Source organism: Macrotis lagotis, chromosome 8 (genome assembly GCF_037893015.1).
Source record: "Macrotis lagotis isolate mMagLag1 chromosome 8, bilby.v1.9.chrom.fasta, whole genome shotgun sequence".
NCBI classification, from domain to species: domain Eukaryota; kingdom Metazoa; phylum Chordata; class Mammalia; order Peramelemorphia; family Peramelidae; genus Macrotis; species Macrotis lagotis.
This window is the reverse complement of record NC_133665.1, coordinates 97,401,923-97,422,963: the sequence shown is the minus strand read 5'-3', so window position 1 is coordinate 97,422,963 and position 21,041 is coordinate 97,401,923. Positions and strand designations below refer to the sequence as shown.

The 21,041-nt window shown below is 37.6% G+C and overlaps 1 protein-coding gene across 5 annotated transcripts in view; it reads left to right on the top strand.

The window, feature by feature from the left end:
- The window catches only part of CARD19 (caspase recruitment domain family member 19), a 54,148-nt gene that overhangs the window by 22,065 nt on the left and 11,042 nt on the right, over nucleotides 1–21,041 (top strand). For all 5 annotated transcript variants that reach the window (XM_074197687.1, XM_074197684.1, XM_074197685.1 and 2 more), the window contains exons 2-3: nucleotides 11,430–11,572; nucleotides 19,312–19,465. In XM_074197687.1, coding sequence (XP_074053788.1) covers nucleotides 11,430–11,572; nucleotides 19,312–19,465 — 297 coding nt within the window. The remainder of the gene's footprint in view (nucleotides 1–11,429; nucleotides 11,573–19,311; nucleotides 19,466–21,041) is intronic.

The window sequence follows — 21,041 nt, the reverse complement described above, 5'->3', positions numbered from 1 at the left end:
TAGTGGAATAAAAAGCAAATAAGCATGACTATTCATATTATTTATAATCTCTCTAGAGTGAATGGCTGAACCTGATGAAACAATGCTGTTTAGAGATCAGTTATAAGAATTCAAAATGTTAGAGCACGTTCCCCTCTAGAATTTTAATACCCTAGAAGAGAAAAACAGACTTTGGTCCCAGAGGGCAGAATAAGGAACCAACTGTAGAAGTAGTAGAGATGAAGATTTTAGTTCAACATAAAGAAAACTTATAAAGATTATAACTACCCAAAAGGAAGATGGGGGATTTCATAGTTGAGTGACTTAACTCCTCCTAAGCATGGACTTTGGAAGTTTGGTTTGAAGGGTAGAACAACAGCCTCAGCAACAGCAGCACAAAAAAAATAAAATATATAAGATTGTAGCATACTGGAAAGGAAGAACAGAAAGGTAGTTATTGAGGCAAGTTTGAATTCTAATTCTCCAGAAAAACTTAACAATGAGACCTATCCCTACTCCTCCCATCCACTTTCTTGCTCCTGATAAATCCACAGTCCTCCTTACCCCCTGTTGAAGGGAACATGGTATTATCCACATCTCTTTTAGGATGGTACCACAAACATTAGCTATTCTTTATTCTGAAAACATAAAGAATGAGCAAAGTATAAGAACTGGAGGGCCCTTTAGAACTCATCTAGTCTTCCCTATTCCCTATTTTAAGATAGGGGGAAATTGCAACTCAGAAATGACTCATAGGGGGCAGCTAGGTGGCTCAGTGGATAGAGCACTGGCCCTGGAGTCAGAAGGACCTGAGTTCAAATTTAGCCTTAGACACTTAATTACCTAGCGTGCGATCATGGGCAAATCACTTAACCCCATTGCCTTGTAAAAACTAAAAAAAAAAAAAAAATGACTCATAGAATTATGGACTTATAGTCAGTCACAGGGGACCCTAGTGGTTATTAAATTCAACCCCCTGATTTGGATGGTTCAGTGGATAAAATACTAGACCTGGAGTCAAGAAAACCAGAATTCAAATTTGACCCCATGTGTGCCTCATCTGTAAAATAGGAATTTCATCATCTGTAAAACAGGAATAATAATATCACCTAACTCCAAAAGTTGTGTGAGGATAAAATGAGATAATGTTTGTAAAATACTTTGCAAATCTTAAAGTGCTATGTAAATTTAAATGTTGTTAGTTACTTTTAGACTTGTCTGACTCTATTTGGGGTTTTCTTGACAAAGATCTTGGAGTGGTTTGCTCCTTCCTTCTTCAGTTCATTTTATAGATAAAGAAACTGATTGTCTGATAAAAATGGATCCACTAGATTCACTAAAGAAGGAAATGGCAAACCTCTCTGGTATCTTTGGCCAGTCCAACATGACTGAAAATGACTGAACAACAACAAACTGAGGCAAAGAGAGTTAAGTGGCTTGCCCAGGGGTTACACAGCTAGTAAGTTTCTGAGGTAGGACTTGAACTCAGGTCTTCCTGACTCCTCCAGTCCTGGGGCTCTATCCGCTGTACTACCTAGCTGCCCCCGTCGTGTAAATACTAGTTATTATTAGTAGTATTATTAAGCTGAAGCTCACAGAGGTTAAATGATTTTTCCAAAGATCACACAGCTAATTCCTGAGACTAAGTCTTGATTCTTGACTTGGTGTCCTATTCTCTATTTGTTATGCCTTACTGTGTTTATTGTTTAAAAGGAAAAGGATTTATTTGCTCAAGGTCAGGAATCTAGGAAATGGCTGAGCTGAGACTAGACCCCAAGCCCTTCTAAAACACTAAATTGTTGATAATAATCATAGCTGAGATTTATATAGTGCTTTAAGACTGCAAAGCATTGAAGTAAGAATAACATTTTTCTATAGCCAAAACACCCTTGTTTATAGAAACTCTAATTGCTTCATCAATCTGTTTTTTTGAACCTAATTCTGCAACCCATTCTGTTATCTGTCTTTGCCACACCATTTACCATCAACTCTTAATGGGGCTCTGTGGTCTATTTATTCTAACCTTGTTTCCAAAAAATTAACACTGTGTGAAAAGAATGTACCTTGGCTTAAAAACAGTTTTGTTCTTTTGGGTAGAGGAAGAACCCTTAGTGACAGAGCTCAGAGAGTAATAATTTATTTCTCTCTTAGTATGGAATAAAAACTTTTTTAAAATATATTTTATTTTTTCCAGTTACATGCAAAAATAATTTTTAATCTTTGTCTTTTACCATTCTGCATCCTGAATTCTTTCTCATTTTCTCTGCTTCCCCTCTCTTTGAGAAGGCAAGTAATTCAATAAAGATTATCCATGTGCAGTCATGCAAAACATATTTTCATACTAGTCACATTGTAAAAGAAAACAGACCAAAAGAACAAAACAAAGCAAAGAATAAGGAAAAATAAAGTAAAAACAAACAAACAAACTAGAATCCATTTAGATTCCATCAGTTCTTCTCTGGAGGTAAATAGTATTTTTCATCATAGGTCCTACAGAATTGACTTGGCTCTATTTATATTGCTGGGAATAGAAAAGTCATTCACAGTTGATTGTTGTACAATATTGCTCTTGCTATGTGCAATGTTCTCTTGATTCTTCTTATTTCACTTTCCAACAGTTTAAGTTAAGTCTCTCCAGGTTTTTCTTAAATCAGTCTGATTGTCATTTCTTATCGCACATTAGTATTTTACCATAATCATATACTACAACTTGTTCAATCATTCCCCAATTGATGGGCATCCCCCCAATTTTCAATTCTTTGCCACCACAAAAAGAGCTACTATAAATACTTTGGTACATATAGGTCCTTTTCTTTTTTAAAAAATATCTTTGGTATTGCTGGTTCAGAGGGTATGCATAGTTTTATAGATTCCTAGTCCTGAATTTTTTTTTTAGGTTTTTGCAAGGCAAATGGGGTTAAGTGGCTTGTCCAAGGCCACACAGCTAGGTAATTATTAAGTGTCTGAGGCCAGGTTTGAACTCAGGTACTCCTGACACCAGGGCTGGTGCTCTATCCACTATGCCACCTAGCCACCCTCTTAGTCCTGAATTTAAAGACTATCATGGTTTATAAAATTTGTCTCTACCCGCATTGCATGCGGAATAACAGAATTCTTGATCTCTTTAGGCTTTAGCTTTATAGGCAATTCAAGATCAATACCTTGGAAAGAGAAGTCTCAAAAGAAAGTGCACAGAAATTGACAACAAAAAAATCACCTGGTTCATGATAGAACATGCCTGTGACAAAGAAAACCTAGGGGCGCAGTGGATGGAACATTGGCCCTGGAGTCAGGAGGACCTGAGTTCAAATGCAGCCTCTGACATTTGAAACTTACGTAGCTGTGTGAACTTGGGCAAGTCACTTAAACCCATTGCCTTGAAAAAATATAAAAGAAGAAAAAAAAACTAGGACATAGAAAGTCAAAGCTGGAAGGGGCCTTCAAGATTAATCAATTTGAAACTTTTCTGGAGGTTCTAGGAAGTCATCTCAGGTGATTTTGCATATATTAATTAGTTACATGAGCTCCAATCTCCTTTTTCCTCATTTTACAGTCAGGCTCTAGAATCATAGGATATTAGAGCTAGCAGGGATCTTAGTCTAACTCATTATATAGATGGGGAGAATGAGGGGTTTGGGGGGGAAGGTCCAGGAACTTGTCCATTGTAACTCAAATAGCAGCAGAGCTAGGATTGGGGTTCAGATTTCTAAACTTTCTATTCCTTTCACTTTATCTTCTGTAAAAGAGGACAGCAAAGATAGGTTAGGCCAAACATAGTTAACTGTTCTGAAGGAAAAACTCAGACATATTGATTGCCTGAAGGATGGCAGGCATCCAAGTATATTGTGAGTCTCCTGGGGGCACCTTCCTGGGATCTTTTTTCTGGGAATCAGAAATAAATTGAGATGAAATTTTGGCATGATACATGTTCCTGATGCAATACAGGTCAGCTCATTTGGTAAATAATTGATGCTTCAGTATTCAAAAGCCCCTTAGAATGGCATACTCAGATCAAAGATATTGACTTGGGAACCCAGTTAAGTGCTCCTTTTGAAAGCATTAAAATTTGGGGGCTTGAAAAACAATTTTGCCTGGCTAGTTTAGCTGATGTCATGGATTGCAAGAAGCTCAGTTCTAGGAACTTTGGCAAAATAGTAAGAGATGATTACTTGGAATCAAAGACCATGAAATGGCTTAGTCATCAATCTAGCCTAAGCCCCTCTTAATAATTTTCCCCAGTAGTTGTTTTATTGTTTTCCTCCTGCTTCTCCAATGCCTTTCTCAAAGGAAAACAAAACTCTTTTAATAAATAAGCAAACAGGGGCAGTTAGGGGGCACAGTGAATAGAGTACCCACCCTGGAGTCAGGAGTACCTGAGTTCAAATCTGGCCTCAGACACTTAATAATTACCTGGATGTGTGACTTTGGGCAAGTCACTTAACCCCATTGCCTTGCAAAAAAAAACCCAAATAAATTAATTAATTAATAAGCAAACAAAATAAATTCTTGTAGTGATCATGTTCAAAAATGTATGTATCTGTTAAGTGATTCTTCATCTTTAGTTCTCTGATATTATTCTAACCCTCACATTTTACAGATAGGTAAGTTGAATCTCAGAGAAAGGGCAAGACCTGTCAAAATGCTGTGAGTGGCAGAGTTAGGCCTAGAATTTAACAGAAATCACATCAGAATTGAATATGAGGAAATGAATACTCTCTATGGTCTCCAGAGGCAAAAGACTCTGCCAATGAGAAAAATCACAGTAATTAGCTTCTATTAGTAGTTCTGGGTCAAGGACAAACTATTTGTGCCTAGAAAATGCAACTTTGGAACTGTATAGGAAATCATTTTGTTATGGCTGGACAGATAGTACAAGAGATGATGGTCAGTTGTTTCTTCATGTCTTCATTTCTATAAATACATTCCAGTATAGTTTGTCACTATAAAAACCAAGACCATTTACATGTCTGCTATAAACTCAGACATGAGAATCACTTTTTTCTGCCTCAGTGTATAGTATATTAAAATATAAAAATAATCAGTCATCGAGCTTTTATTAATTATCAAGTCCTAAATGTTCTCATGGCTAACTTTCCTAACATCATGGCCCTCTTCTCTTCAAAGACATTCAGTAGTGTTCTTTTTATCTTGAGAATAAAGTCTCTTCTCATTCTAATACTGTCTTAATTTGAGATCACCTGTCATTTACTGGTGATCAGCCTGCTTTTGATCCTTCGAGCAGCTAGGTGGTGTAGATGAGAAAGTATTGGAATTCTAATCCTGTCTCAGACACATGACTCTTACTAGCTGTGTTTCCTTGGGCAAGTCATTAACCCTGATTATCTCATTCAGGGCCATCTCTAGGCATCCTGATTTATATCTGGCCACTGGACCCAGATAACTCTGGAGGAAAAAGTGAGGCTGGTGACTTAGTACACCCTTCCTCTCACTAAAATGTTCAATTCATGTGCTTGTCATGGCATCACCTCCCTGATGTCATGGTCTTCTTGGAGAATAAAGGACAAACATTACATTATTTGATCCTTGCAGTTGGTGCTATTCTTAACTCCATTTTATTTTATTTATTAGGTTTTTGCAAGGCAAATGGGTTTAAGTGGCTTGCCCAAGGCCACACAGCTAGGTAATTAAGTATCTGAGACCAGATTTGAACCCAGGTACTCCTGACTCCAGGGCCGGTGCTTTATCCACTGCGCCACCTAGCGGCCCCCTTTAGCTCCATTTTAAATGGGGGAAAAAGAGGCTGAAAGAAAGTAAGTGACTTGCCAGGGCCATGTAATTAGTTAGCATCTGAATCTGGATTTCAATTTGTATCAAACACTACTCCACCCAGTTGCCTCATTTTTCCTTCCTTCACTTCATAGCTTAAAAACTTTTCAGTGGAAGATGGCAGCATGAAGGCAGCATTCCCCAAGAACTCCAATCCCCCAAAACCCAAAAAAACAAAGGATTGCTCTGGCCGAAATTTAGTGGAGGAGAACCCACAGAAAGACTGAGTGGTACATTTTCCCAGTCCAAGATAACTTAGAAGTTCCACAGGAAAGGTGTGCTTCACCAGGACCCCAGGGTTGGGAAAAAAGCTGAGGTGCAGCCCAGCCCAGAGATCACTGGCAACAGCTTGAAGCAGGGGGGGAGAGAACTCTGCTGCACCTGGGTGTGTGTGTGTGGAGTGAGGAGCACCTGCAGCAAGGGAGAAAGCAGCCAGCACCCCCAGAGACAGTAAGGGAAGTCTGCAGAAATTTCTCTGCTCTCCCTGGGGTAGGACTCTCCTGTTTGCCTACACTTACATATTGCCATTTGGGCCTCCATACTAAGATAACTAGATCCCACCTTATAGCCTCAGGGCAGAGGGCAGTGCTGTGATCATCTAAATATTAAAGCACAGGCTAGAGAGCATAAGATCTTGGAGGAATAAAGGTCCCAGTGGGGTGTCCTCCCCCCAAAAAAAACAACAACCCCAAAGCCTTGCAAGTGTTGTAAATTAGTCTTGGGCTGAGGAAATGAGTAAACAACAGAAAAAGAAAGATCTAACCATAGAGAATTACTTTAGTCCCATGGAAGATCAAAACACATACTCAGATGATGACAAAATCGAAGCTTCTGTATCCAAAACCTGCAAGAGAAATAGAAAATGGGCTCAGACTGTGGATGAGCTCAAAAAAGACTTTGAAAAGCAATTAAGAGAGGTGGAGGAAAAACTGGGGGGGGGGGGGAGAAATGAGAGCGATGCAGAAAAATCATGAAAATCAAATCAAAACCTTGGTGAAAGATATATTAAAAAAATGCTGAAGAAAATAATATGTTAAAAAGCAGTTTAGGCCAAATGGAAAAAGCAAAACAAAAGGCAAATGAGGAGAAGAATGCCTTAAAAAAGCAGAATTAGCCAGCTGGAAGAGGAGATAAAAAAGCTCACTGAAGAAAAAAACTCCTTCAAATGCAAAATGGAAATAAAGAAAGCTGATGACTTTGTAAGAAAGCAGGAAGAAATAAAACTCTTCCAAAAAAAGCCACAAATTAGAAGGAAATGTGAAATATCTCATTGGAAAAACAACTAACCTTGAAAACAGATCCAGAAGAAATAATTTAAAAATTATTGGGCTATCTGAAAGCCACAACCAAGAGAAGAGCCTAGACTTTGTTTTTCAAGAAATAATACAGCAAAATTGCCCTGAGATCCCAGAAGCAGAGGGTAAAATAGAAATTGAGAGAATTCACCGGTCACCTCCTAAAAGGGATCCCAAAAGAAAAACTTCCAGGAATATTATAGCCAAATTCCAAAACTCCCAAATCAAAGAGAAAATTCTAAAAGCTGCCAGAAACAGGCAATTCAACTACCAAGGCTCCATAGTCAGGATTATACAGGATCTGGCAGCATCTACATTAAGGGCTCATAGGGATTGGAATATGACATTCCAGAAGGCAAAAGACCTTGGTTTAGAACAGAGAATCTACCCAGTAAAAATGAACATTCTCTTTCAGGGGAAAAGATGAAATTTCTTTTTTAAATTAATTTTTATTAAAGATATTATTTGAGTTTTACAATTTTGGCCCCAATCTTATTTCCCTACCCCTACCCCCCCACACACAGAAAGCAATCTGTCAGTCTTTACTTTGTTTCCATGTTGTACCTTGATCCAAATTGGGTGTGATGAGAGAGAAATAATATCCTTAGAAAAGAGACAAGAAGTCTAAGAGGTAACAAGATCAGACAATAAGATACCTGTGTTTTTCTAAATTGAAGGGAATAGTCCTTGAACTTTGTTCCAACTCCAGAGCTCCTTATCTGGATAAAGCTGGCACTCTGCAGATAGCCCAAAATTGCTCCCGATTGTTGCACTGATGGAATGAGTGAATCCTTCAAGGTTGAACATCACCCCCATGTTGCTGTTAGGGTATACAATGTTTTTCTGGTTCTGCTCATCTCACTCAGCATCAGTTCATGCAAATCCCTCTAGGCTTCCCTGAAATCCTGTCCCTCCTGGTTTCTAATAGAACAATAGTGTTCCATGATATACATATACCACAGTTTGCTAAGTCATTCCCCAATTGAAGGACATTTACTTGATTTCCAATTCTTTGCCACCACAAACAGGGCTGCTATAAATATTTTTGTACAAGTAATGTTTTTACCCTTTTTCATCATCTCTTCAGGATATATACCCAGTAGTGGTATTGCTGAGTCAAAGGGTATGCACATTTCTGTTGCCCTTTGGGCAGTTTCAAATAGCTCTCTAGGAGGGTTGGATGAGTTCACAGCTCCACCAACAGTGTAATAGCATCCCAGATTTCCCACAACCCTTCCAACAATGATCATTATCCTTTCTGGTCATATTGGCCAATCTGAGAGGTGTGAGGTGGTACCGCAGAGAAGCTTTAATTTGCATCTCTCTAATAATTAATGATTTAGAGCATTTTTTTCATATGGCTATGAATTGCTTTGATCTCCTCATCTGTAAATTGCCTTTGCATATCCTTTGACCATTTGTCAATTGGGGAATGACTTTTTGTTTTAAAAATATGACTCAGTTCTCTGTATATTTTAGAAATGAGTCCTTTGTCAGAATCATTAGTTGTAAAGATTGTTTCCCAATTTACTACATTTCTTTCTATCTTGGTTACAGTGGTTTTACCTGTGCAAAAGCTTTTTAATTTAATGGAATTGAAATCATCTAATTGGTTTTTGGTGATGTTCTCCAACTCTTCCTTAGTCATAAACTGTTCCCCTTTCCATAGATCTGACAGGTAAACTAGTCCTTGATCTTCTAATTTGCTTATAGTATTGTTTTTTATGTCTAAGTCCTGTAACAATTTGGACATTATCTTGGTAAAGGGTGTGAGGTGTTGGTCTAATCTAAGTTTCTTCCATATTAATTTCCAATTATCCCAGCAGTTTTTATCAAAGAGGGAGTTTTTATCCCAATGGCCGGACTCTTTGGGTCTATTGAACAGCAGATTACTATAATCCTCTCCTGCTTTTACACCTAGTCTATTCCACTGGTCCACCAAAAGATGAACTTTCAATGAAACAGGGGCCTTTCAAACTTTCCTATCGAGATGACCAGAGCTGAACAGAAAGTTTGATCTCCAAGTACAGAATGCTGGTGAACCACAGAGGGAGTGGAAGACAGGGACTAACTAGGAGGAACTTGATAATGTTGAACTGTTTGCATCCTGCACAGGAAGAAGATATTGATAACTCATATGAACTTTCTCATTTATAAGAGCTGTTAGAAGGAACATATATAGACAGGACATAGGAAGGAGTGGAATATAATGGTATGATGTGGTAAAGGGATGGAGTCAATGGGCGATGGGGGAAAGTACTGGGAGGAAGGAAAAGGAGATGAAGAACAAGCTGAGAGATTTCACATAAGAGTCAAGAAAAAGCTTTTTCAATGAAGTGGGGGAGGGAAGGCAAAGGGGAATGAGTGAGCCTTCATTCTTGTCGGAAGTGGCTCAGGGAGGAAATGACATACACATTTAATAGGGTGAGGAAATCTGTCTTGCCCTAGTGAAAAATGAGAGGAAAGGGACGGGATAAGGGGGAATGGAGGGAGGGAAGGGAGTAATAGGTGATAGAAGAGAGGGAAGATCGAGGGAGAGGGTACTCAGATGCAACACACTTTTGGACAGGGCCAGGATGAAAGGAGAGAGAGAATAGAATAAATGAGAGAGGGGAGAAATAGAGTGGAGGTACAGCTAGTAATAAGAACTGAGGGAAAAATATTGAAGCAACTTCTCTGGTAGACTTATTATAAAGAAAGCAACTCACCCCAGAGACAGAGCCATTGAAATCTGAACACAGACTGAAGTACATTTTTTTTTCTCTCTCTATTCTTGAGGTTTCCTATCTTCTTGGAGGGGGGAGGAGTTTATGTCTACTCTTATCCTTACTCTTATAACATTCAATTTACATCCATGTATGGCATGGAAACAAAGTAGACTGTCAGACAGCCTTCTGTGGGGGGGGGGGGGAATTGTAGAATTCAGAGTCTTCCAAAAATGATGGATACATATTACTGTTATATATAATTGGAAAACAAATAAAATGTTAAAATGTTAAAAAAGTAACGTCCAAAAAAATAAAAAATAAAAAAACTTTTAAAAATTTTCAAATAAAAATTTTCTATTTTGCCTCTCAAAAAAAAAAAACTTTTCAGTGATTCCTCTTTGCCTCTAGGATGAAATCCAAACTGCTTAGCTTGACATTCAAGGCCCTCTACAATGTTTTGGAACCCTACCTTCCCAGGCTTAGTTGGATCTATTCTTCCTACATATTCTGTGCCTCAGCCAATGAGACTGATCTATCCTGCAGATAAGTGTTCCTGCCTCTCTGTATCTTTGCTTATGTTAGGCCCTGTATGCCCAGAATGACCTCTTATAGTGCTGTTCAAATCCTTCCAAACTCTGCCAACAGGGAAATGGCCCTGTCTGTAATCCCCCTCCCCCATCCCCTTCCCCAGCCAGAAATTATTCTTCTCCAGTGTATCCTCACATGGGACACTATGCCTCCCTCTTGTATTGAATTTTGATTTATCCTTATCTGTTTAGGTAATCTAGTGGTGCAACACTATTAGACTAGAAGCTCCTTACAGGCAGGAAATTATTTATTTTTGTATCTTCCAATTCAGTGTGCAGAGCAGGTGCTTATAATTGTCCTTATATTACACTCCTATCCCCAAACCAGTTATTCATCTTGGGCATTAGAAGCCTATAAAACTAATCCCTTGAAGTGATATTATGGGAATGAGATTCAGGAAACTTGGAATTATCAAATACTTCAAATTGGCATATTTGGCTTTCATAACAAGTGAACTTGGTTCACTTCAAAGTAAGTTTTCCCAGCTTGACAACAATTTAAAGTCATATTTAACTGTGGTATATGTATGTCATGGAACACTATTGTTCTATTAGAAACCAGGAGGGATGAGAATTCAGGGAAGCCTGGAAAGATTTGCATGAACTGGCTGAGCAAGATGAGCAGAACCAGAAAAACATTGTACACCCTGACAGCAACATGGGGGTAATGATCAACCTTGATGGACTTGCTCATCACTTTAGTGCAACAACCAGGGACAATTTGGGGCTCTCTGCAATGGAGAATACCATCTGTATTCAGAGAAAGAATTATCGACTTTGAACAAAGACCAAAGACTATTACTGTCAAATTAGAAAAAAAAAACCCATTATATTATTATGTCATTTTACTATCTCATACTTCATGTTTCTTCCTTGAGGATATGATTTCTCTGTCATCACATTCAACTGAAATCAATGTATAACATGGAACCAATGTAAAGACTAACAGAATGCCTTCTGTGGGGGGTAGGGGGAGGGAAGCAAGATTGGGGGGAATTATAAAACTCAAAATAAATAAAATCTTTCTTAGAAATTAAAAAAAATAAAGAGGTATATTTGTTTTTGATTTTCAGATCAGACTTACTGTGATCGACTGGTCCAAGATACGCCTTTTCTTACAAGCAATGGTCGGTTAAGTGAGCAGCAAGTTGATAAAATTATCCTCCAGTTAAACCGTTTTTATCCACAAATTCTCACCAACAAAGAAGCAGAAAAGGTATTGGCACTATTGCAAATGATGACATCTGCTTTCATTTTTTCCCTACCTGCCCTTGCTTTCTTCTAGGCAATAACTTAGACAGAGACACTCAAGCTTTATTATCTATAGATGGCATTGCTCTAGGGTAATTTCCCCATCCCCCAAAACTGAACCCTGACAGGTTCTTCTCTGTCTGACTGCACTTTTGGTGATAAGGGTCTCATTTGGGGATACTTCTCTTTCTCCTCCCACTTTAGATCAATTAAGTCAACTATATCTCTCCTCCGCCTCTCCTTAAACCCAGGTACAAAAAAAAATCCTAATTATGACTGATTTTACTCATTCCTACTGGAGTTAAATTGGAAGGATTTCCAGATGATCAATTCAGTAGATTGACTTTCAGTGATCAGAAGTCAGGAGAACTTCATTGGTTCTTATAATATTTTTTTTTCTTTTAGGTTTTTGCAAGGCAATGGGGTTAAGTGGCTTGCCCAAGGTCACACAGCTAGGTAATTATTAAATGTCTGAGGCTGGATGTGAACCCAGGTACTCCTGTCTCCAGGGCCAGTGCTTTATCCACTGAGACACCTAGCTGCCCCTCATAATCACTTTGAAATGTGAAGACAATAAGAAATCTACCCTTGATCTAAAAGTTAAGAAGCATTTTCATTTGATTTCACAAAAAATCAGAGAGAAGAGAATATTTGGGAGAAGGTAATCAGTAATATCAAATTCTTTGGAGAAGGCAAGAAAAAATGAGGACTAAGGAGAGGTCAGCCATTATATTTAGCAATCAAGAGATCACTTGTAATTTTGGAGAGAACATCTGCAGTTGAATGATGAGCACAGGAATCAGAGAAATCTAAATCTTTCTACCTGGTTTCACATGGAACAAATGAGAACTTTGTTTTAATTTATGATTATTTTGTTAAAAATACATTTTTACTGCTATCATTTATTTTTTATAACCTATTTTCCCCATATATCCTTCTCCCATCCTTTCCCTAATTTTTTTTTATTATCAGCATACAGTGTTTTCATTTCCATAAAATCTCCAGCAAGTTACCAGGTGCCATCCAACCTCTTCACCTCCATTATTACACCCCTTCCCTTCTAATATAGATTTTTAAAAGGGAAGGAGGGAAAATTCATTAAAATTAACCAACATATCAAAAAATTATGATGCATATACAGAGTTCCCCACCCATGGTCCCTCCACCTCTGCAAAAAAAAAAAATTAAGGCCAACTCTGATCACTGAAATTTTCACAGAATTCACTTTCAATTGTTTTGTTTTCTGAGATGGGAAAGGGAAGGGAAATGTTGGGAAATGGAGGTTATGAGGAAACAGCTTTCATTGATCTTTTAAAAATCCTTTTCTATCAGTGACCGTGTACAGAAGATGTAGAAGTAAAACCTTTATTTTGCAGATGGAAGCATTCTGTTCACATCCACAGAGGTGCTGAGGGATTCGCCCCAGGATTTCTGACGTCCAATCCAGCACTCTTCTCACTGTCCCAGAATTTATTTTCCTCATGAGCAACAGTTATAGCCTAATTCTTTTTCATTTTTGAGCGTGCACTCTCTAGAGTTTCATGAGCTCGTGTCTGGTCCTATAAGAAGATAACAGATAGACTCTAACGTAATGATGTCATTTTGATCTTCAATAATGAAGGACATGAACCAACCAAGATAGACTAAGCATTCAGTGCTCTATTTTCTGAAACATAACATGCCCCACTTTTGTCTCTCTCCAATGGCTAGTCCTTTGCCCCCCCTCCCTTGGATTTACTCTTTGCCTAAAGAGGAGAACCACTACAACCTCTCTTCACCCCTGGCAGGAAGCCTTCTAATCTGACCTTTTTGCTGGGCCCCCAGGAGTTAAAGATCAGACTTGTTAACCTGATTTCTCTCTTCAGTACTTAGCAACTAATTGGTTTCTATTAGAAACTGTTCCAATTAATGAGATTTAAAGTGACAGAGTTCCTTATAACTGAATAGAAACTCAACAGAAAATTACTAGTCTCATTTATTTTGGTCCAGATATATTGTTTCTTTTTCTTTGTTTGAGGAAATCAGGGTTCAGAATTACAAACTGTGTATGAGGCTAAATTTGAACTCAGGTCTTCCTCAGGGTCAGGAATATCCACTGAACTATCTACCTGCCCCTAAACATATGATTTCAAAGGGATAGGAAATTCCTGATGAAGAAATTCCTTTTAGCAGAGCAGATGGTCAATATTTCTGCCATTTAGAGTCTTGGAGAATTGCCTGGAGGGATGGAGAAGTTGAATGACTTATCTACAGTCACACAGTCAGTATAGTTCAGAGATGAGATTTAAACCTAGGTCTTCCTAATTCTGAGTTTGCTACCCAGTATTCTATGCTTTCTTTTTTATTAGTCTATCATAAAAAGGCTATAGTACACACCCATAAATTGTCAGAGATGACAAAGATGGAGATAGTCAATGCTTAAGAGGCTGTGGAAAGATGGGTATTCTGATGCACTATTTCTGGACCTGTACAGTGGTCCATCTATTCTGTAAAGTAATTTGGAATTATTCTAAAAAAGTGATTAAAAAGTCTACACCCTTTGAACCTGGAAACTCACTGCTAGGAATATATACCCCAAGGAGGTGAGTGGCAAAAGGAAAGATCCCATACACACCAAAGTATTTATAGTAATACTTTTTTGGTCATAGAAAATAACTGGACACAAAGTAGATACCCAGCTTTTGGGGAATAGCTAAACAAGTTATAGTATATAAATGTGATAGAATATTACTTTTCTATATAAATTATAAATATGATGAATACAGAAAAGCATGGGAAGACTTAGAGGAACTGATACATTGTGAACTAAGTATAAGTAGAATGAACAACACAAAACAATTAAAACTTATAATGATAAAAATTATAATGATTAAGCTTTGTACCAAAGAAGAAAGAAAGAATAAATCTTCCCATTTTTGGAGAGAAGGAGTCTATGAGAGTAGAACATTACATATAATGTTGGACTTGGTTACTTACAGTGTTTAGTTCAGGGCTGACCAATCTTACTTTTAAAAGTTTTTATTGAAATAATAGATAATATATTGATTTGCCATTTTAGTAAGAGCTTGGCAGTAGCTAGGCTTCATTTACTAAATCATTTAGTAAACTCAGAGGGGGCCACATTCTTGAACAGCCCAGGTTTGGTTTAATAAACTTTTTAAATTCTTTGTTATAAGCATTAGTTCTCTGAGCATGGGTGGTAAACATATTAGGGGTTGTAGGTAATATCAAAACAAAAAATAGCAATAATGAGTCAGTTGACTCACTGAAAAGAAGATAGTCCCATCCTATCACTTTGGGATAGGAAGAAGCAAGAATTCTTATGTTTGTTTCAAGAGATAGTGAAACAAATAATAGTAATAATAACATTTTTATAGCAATTACAGGTTGACTTAGAGCACAATTTTGTTTTTCAGTAGCAAGGATCAATAAAGTAGGAAATTCTTAGTGAGCATACTATCTCCACTAATGAACCACGAGCCTGCACTTAGTCTTAGAGAGATGACCAAGGTATTGAGAGTTAAAAGACTTTCCCCTTGTCATACAGACAGTATAGGTCAGAAGCAGTTTTAGAATCCAGATCCATCTGATTCTACTATTCTGCTTCTCAGGAGAAATATTGACATTCCCATATTACTGATGGGCGGAAGTAGATTTATAATAGTTAAGTGACTTGCTCGACTTTATTATTTTTTTTTTTTGCTGAAGTTCTGGACTTGTAAGGTTTTTGGTATGAGAAATCACTGGTGTAGAACATCTTCCACTGACTCACATCAGGAACTAGACAGGATCTTAAAGACTTAAAGATTTGTCTGAAACATGGAGCCTTAAGAGTCTTGCCTATGGTAACTCTGCAAATATGTGCCCGAGGTTAGACTTTCTCAAACCTCTTCATTCTTCTTCCCTCTGTTAATCATTTCCCATTTACCCTGTAATATGATTTATTTGTATATATTTATTTGCATGCTTTCTTCCCCCATTACAGTGTTAACTTCTTCAGCCTGGGCTGTCTTTTTGTCTCCTTATCCTGGTACATAGTAGGCACTAAATAAATGTTTATTGATTGTTAGGGTGACTTAAACTTAGGTTTTCTGCCCTCTGTCTTTTATATCAGGTTGGTTCTCACTCAACAGGTATCAAACAGGCACTAAATATAAAAGGTGGGATTTGAATTCAAATCCCCTGCCTGGATTTTTAAAGGTTATTCAGTGAGCCAAGGACAGAAGTGATATTGGCCTTCTGGTCAATGATGTGACCACTAAATCTATGGTTTTTGAACTGTTATCTCCGGAACCCCTGATTCCCAAAACAACCCTGTCCTCTTGGGAGTAAAGCATGGCCATGGCAAGTGGATTGAATTTCTGTCTTATTCGTCACCCCTGACTTGACTCTGAAACTAGACTAGGCACTTAGCTTTTCTAGTGCTTGAAAAGCACTTCATACTTTTCCTTTGAGTCATAGCTGCCACACTGGATGGCTAATAGGACCATCATCTGGTCCATTCACTCAACAAATGGGATACAGTTTTGCTGCCACTCTGAGAAATGAATGAATTTCCTTTGAAAAATTTTTGTTACAGTTGTGTAGAATTGAAGTTTCTTTAATTCTACTACCCTATAACAATCATTGTTTACATTAATCACCCACTATGCAATCCAGTCAATATTTATTAAGCACCTAATGTATGCTAGGAGACACTGTGCTAAGCTCTGGGGATACAATTAATAAAAACAAAGAAAGGGGCAGCTAGGTGGTGAAGTGGATGGAGTACTGGCCCTGGAGTCAGGAGGACTTGAGTTCAAATGTGGCCTTAGATATTTAATAATTGCATAGCTTTGTGAACTTGGGCAAGTTACTTAACCCCATTGCCTTAAATAAATAAAATTTAAAAAAAATAGTCCCTGCCCACAATGTAATGGAGGAAGATAACATGCAAAAAGAAGCAGGAAAACAGAAGGGAAGGAGATAAGAGGATATCTTGTTCATAGAATTGAAACCAGGCAGAATAGCAGATACAAAGTAGGTTGAACTGAGAACCCAGCTTCTGCCCTCTATGAAGGAAGAGACTGGGAGGAGTTTGTTGCTCTGCCCACCAATCAGACAGAAAAGAGACTGAAGGAAGGGGTGGTAATCAGAGCTTGAGTTAGTATCTTGGTGATGGGTTTATCCTGGGAGGGGCATCTTGTTCAGTGGAACTGAAACCAGGCAGATGCAAAGTGCCAACCACTGTCCTACATGCTCAGAATAGAAAGACAAAAATGAAAGAGACATGGCCCACAAGAAGTTTATCCAGGGAGATAATAAATAACCATCTAAGTATTTGCAATATTTATATATATATATGTATATATATATATATATATATATATATATACACACACATATATATATACATATATATATATATACACAAAAGAAATACAAAATTATTTCAGAAGGAAGACACTTGCAGAAAAGAGGTGAACAGGAAGGAAATCAAGAAAGGCTACTTGAAAAAGGCAGCATTTAAGCTGAGTTTTGGGAAAAAAACCTAAGGAATGTAAGAAAAATAGGAAAGGAGAGAGTGCATTCCAGACATGGGAGACAGCCTGTATGAAGATATAAGAAAGGAAAATGGAATACTGTTTGTGAGGAACAATGGGAAGGACAGTTTTAGCTGGATTGTAGAGTATGTGAAGAAATTTAATACAATAAGAAGTTTGTATAATTATGTGGGAGCCAGTTGTAAAAGCCATTCAGAAGAATTTTCATTTTATCCTGGAGATAATAGGGAGCCCCTTCAATTTATGGTGATATGGTGCTTATGCTAAGAAGGTATCATTTACAGCGGAACAAGTGCTGCAACTAGAGCATCAGGTTTTAAAGTTGGATGGGACCTGAAAGATCATCTAGTCCAATCCCCTCACTTTATAGATGAGAAAACTGAGGCCCAGAGAGGCTAAATGAAGGAGTATGCAGGTAATTGTTTAACAACAAGGTCTCAGGAGAGTGGAAGGAGTAACCATGCACACATAACACACTTTTAAGTTTAAACTGCATTATTAACATTTTCTCTATCACTTTATTTTTTTAATTATATAAATTTTTATTTGTTTTCCAATTATATACAATAGTAGCTACTAGCAATCATTTTTGTAAGGTTTTGAATTTTATTTCCCCCCCTCCCTCCCTTCCCTCCCCCCTCCCCCAACAGAAGGCAATCTGATAATCTTTACATTGTTTCCATGGTATGCATTGATCATAATTGAATGTGTTGAGAGAAAAAACATATCCTTGAGGAAGAAATAAAATATTAGAGATAGTAAAATTATATAGTACATAAGACAACTTCTTTAAAAATGGAAGATAATAATCTTTGGTCTTTGTTTAAACTCCACAGTTCTTTCTCTAGATACAGTTGATATTCTCCAACACAAACACCCTAAAATTGTCCCTGCTTATTGCACTGATGGAAGGAGTAAGTCCATTAAGGTTGATCATCACCCCATGTTGTTGTTAGGGTGTACAATGTTCTGATTCTGCTCACTTTACTCAGCATCAATTCTTGCAAGTTTTTCCAAGCTTGTCTGAAATCCCATCCCTCCTGATTTCTAATAAAATAATAGTGTTCTATCATATACATACACCACAACTTGTTTAGCCATTCCCCAATTGATGGGCATTCCCATCAAATTGAATATTTTTGTATTAGTTTCTCCATCATTTTCTTAAGTCTAAAAATCAACAAAAGATTAAGTTGAGCCTTGATTTTATAGCATTTGCCAATTTCTAAAGTGTAAATGCTCATACTGAAAATTTACCAAAAATGAACATTATGAGACAGTTCTAGCAGGCCTGATTTAGCAACTCATCCAAAATCACATAGGCTGCAAAAGACAGAAGTGGAATTTGAACTTGAGTCCTTCTATTCCAAATATCATGCTCTTTCTATCATTCCAGATCCGGCAGTCTTAGATTTGAGTTCTGATTCTAACAGTTACTCAATATATGACAGAGGACACATCACTTCACAAAGCTGGACCTCATTTTTTTCATTCCTAAAGTGAAGATGAGACTACTCCTCCAGCCTACTTCTGAGTTGTGAGCAAAAGGAAATTCCTTTTTCATTTATTTTATTTTGGGGCAGCTAGGTGGCGCAGTGGACAGAGCACGTGCCCTAGAGTCAGGAGTACCTGAGTTCAAATGTGGCCTCAGACACTTAATAATTACCTAGCTGTGTGGCCTTGGGCAAACCACTTAATCCTATTGCCTTGCCAAAAAAAAGAAAAGAAAAAAAATTTATTTTATTTTAAAGGGGCAGCTAGGTGGCACTAGTAGATGGAGCACTGGCCCTGAAGTCAAGTTGACCTGAGTTCAAATTCAGCTTCAGACACTTAATACTTAGCTACCTGTGTGACTTTGGGCAAGTCCCTAACCATATTGCCTTACAAAAAAACAAAATAAAACAAAAAATATTATCTTGTTTTATCCTTCCAATAGCCTTGACAGATGGGTGCTATTATTACTTCTATTTTACAGATGAAGAAGTACAGGCAGATATATTACCCAGGATTATACAGCTAAGATGACTTTTAACTCAGGACTTTCTAACTTCAGTACTCTATCCAGATCACCACCTGGCATGTATTAATGTTAACTTTGGTATCATTTTGTATGTGGGTTTTGAATTTAGACCCTATCCTATTCATTCTTTCTGACTTTTAGTTCCGCAACCCTAAAACATCTCTCCGTATACGTTTATCTGACCTCCTGACTCATCTCCAGAGGAAGGGTGAAAGAGACTGCCAAGAATTCTACAGGGCTCTGTACATCAATGCCCAACATCTATATGGCAGCCTACCCAGCAGGAAAGCCATGAGTAAGTATAAGCCACCAGACTCATTTAGCATCTGCTGTGGTTTCAAATATTTGCATTTAGTTTAAGAATAAAATGTATATGTGTGTGTGTGTGTTTAATTATTAGCTTGTTTACTTGCTGTTACTGTGACTCTATTTGATTTTCAAGTACCTATTTGTCAAAACAGCTAAGTTAAGATAACTACTTTTGACTTTACCCGCTTGCCCTGTTGCTCTCCTGTGGATACTTTTGTCTATAGCCCATCTCTCCTCTCCATAGAGCTTCTGAGAGGGATATATGATGAGGCAGCATTAGAGGAAATTTCAAGTTAAGAACAAGCTAGCAGAATTCAGTCTCTTTGGAGTTTGGGATCTGAACTGACTGGGGACAATCAGGAACTGTGGTGGGAAGTGGGCCTTTGCTTGAGGTCTAGAGAACTTAAAGGTAGTCCATGTGACCGTGAATTGAAAAGGCAGCTGAGTTCTGGCTACTTTCCTTTTTAATCTCTAAATTTTATTTTCTGCTAATTCTCTTATTTGTTTTTTTATTTTTATCTTTTAATGCAAAAGTACATTTACTTCAAAAAGAATGTAAAGTAGATCAGTAGGATTCAGTTCCATAGAAAACCCTCTTACCTTCTGTTTTTCAAACTGGACTGTTGTTATGTAAAAAGGCCATATAGGAAGTAGATGTTCTAGCATGGTGCATGTGTGTGTATGTATGTGTGTAGGTATGTATGTATGTATGTATATATATATATATATATAGACACATATGGTTATATGCACATTCCTTCCCACCCTCACACCATGAGTGGGATAGCTAGTGGCACAGATATTTTTTTGACTAATTATAGGATCCCAGATCCAAAAGGGAACTAAGAGACCATCAAGTTGTACCCTTCCCATATAAGAATATTAATGACAAAATGCCCAACTAATAATTATCCATTCTCTACTTGAGAAATTTAGGGATAGACCACTTACTGCTTCATCTATTTGCCCCTTCCATGACTGGACAATTATCATTTCCTTAATTCAAATCAAAATTAACTTCCCTGGAACTTGTCCCAGTGGATGCTGATTCTTCTTTCCCAAGCCAGACAGAATACAGTCATGCTATCCTTTTGGTCTATGATGGTTCTCCAGGTATTAGAAGACAACAGCAATAACTCTCCTTAGGTCTCTTCTAGCTAAATAAACCCCCTCAGAATTTTCATCTGGCATGGTTTCTAGGTCTCTGCTCTAGATTATTACATTTCTTCCTAAAAATAGGGAGCTTACAATAGGACTTATGACCTGACCACTCCAGTACATAGGCTTATTACTTCCCTTGTTCTTCCATCTTTGCTATGTCACATGTTAAAAGCTAGCATTTAAATAACATGTTAAAGATTGCAAAGAATTTTACAAATATTATCTCATTTGGTCTTCAGAGCAACTCTGAGAGGTAGCTGCTATTTATTATTATCCCCATTTCACAAATGAGGAAACTGAGGCAGGTGGAAGTTAAATTACTTGTTCAGTCAGTGTTACATAAGCAGGAATTCTTTGAGACTGAATTTGAGTCTTCCTGACTCTAGGTTCAGAACCTTATT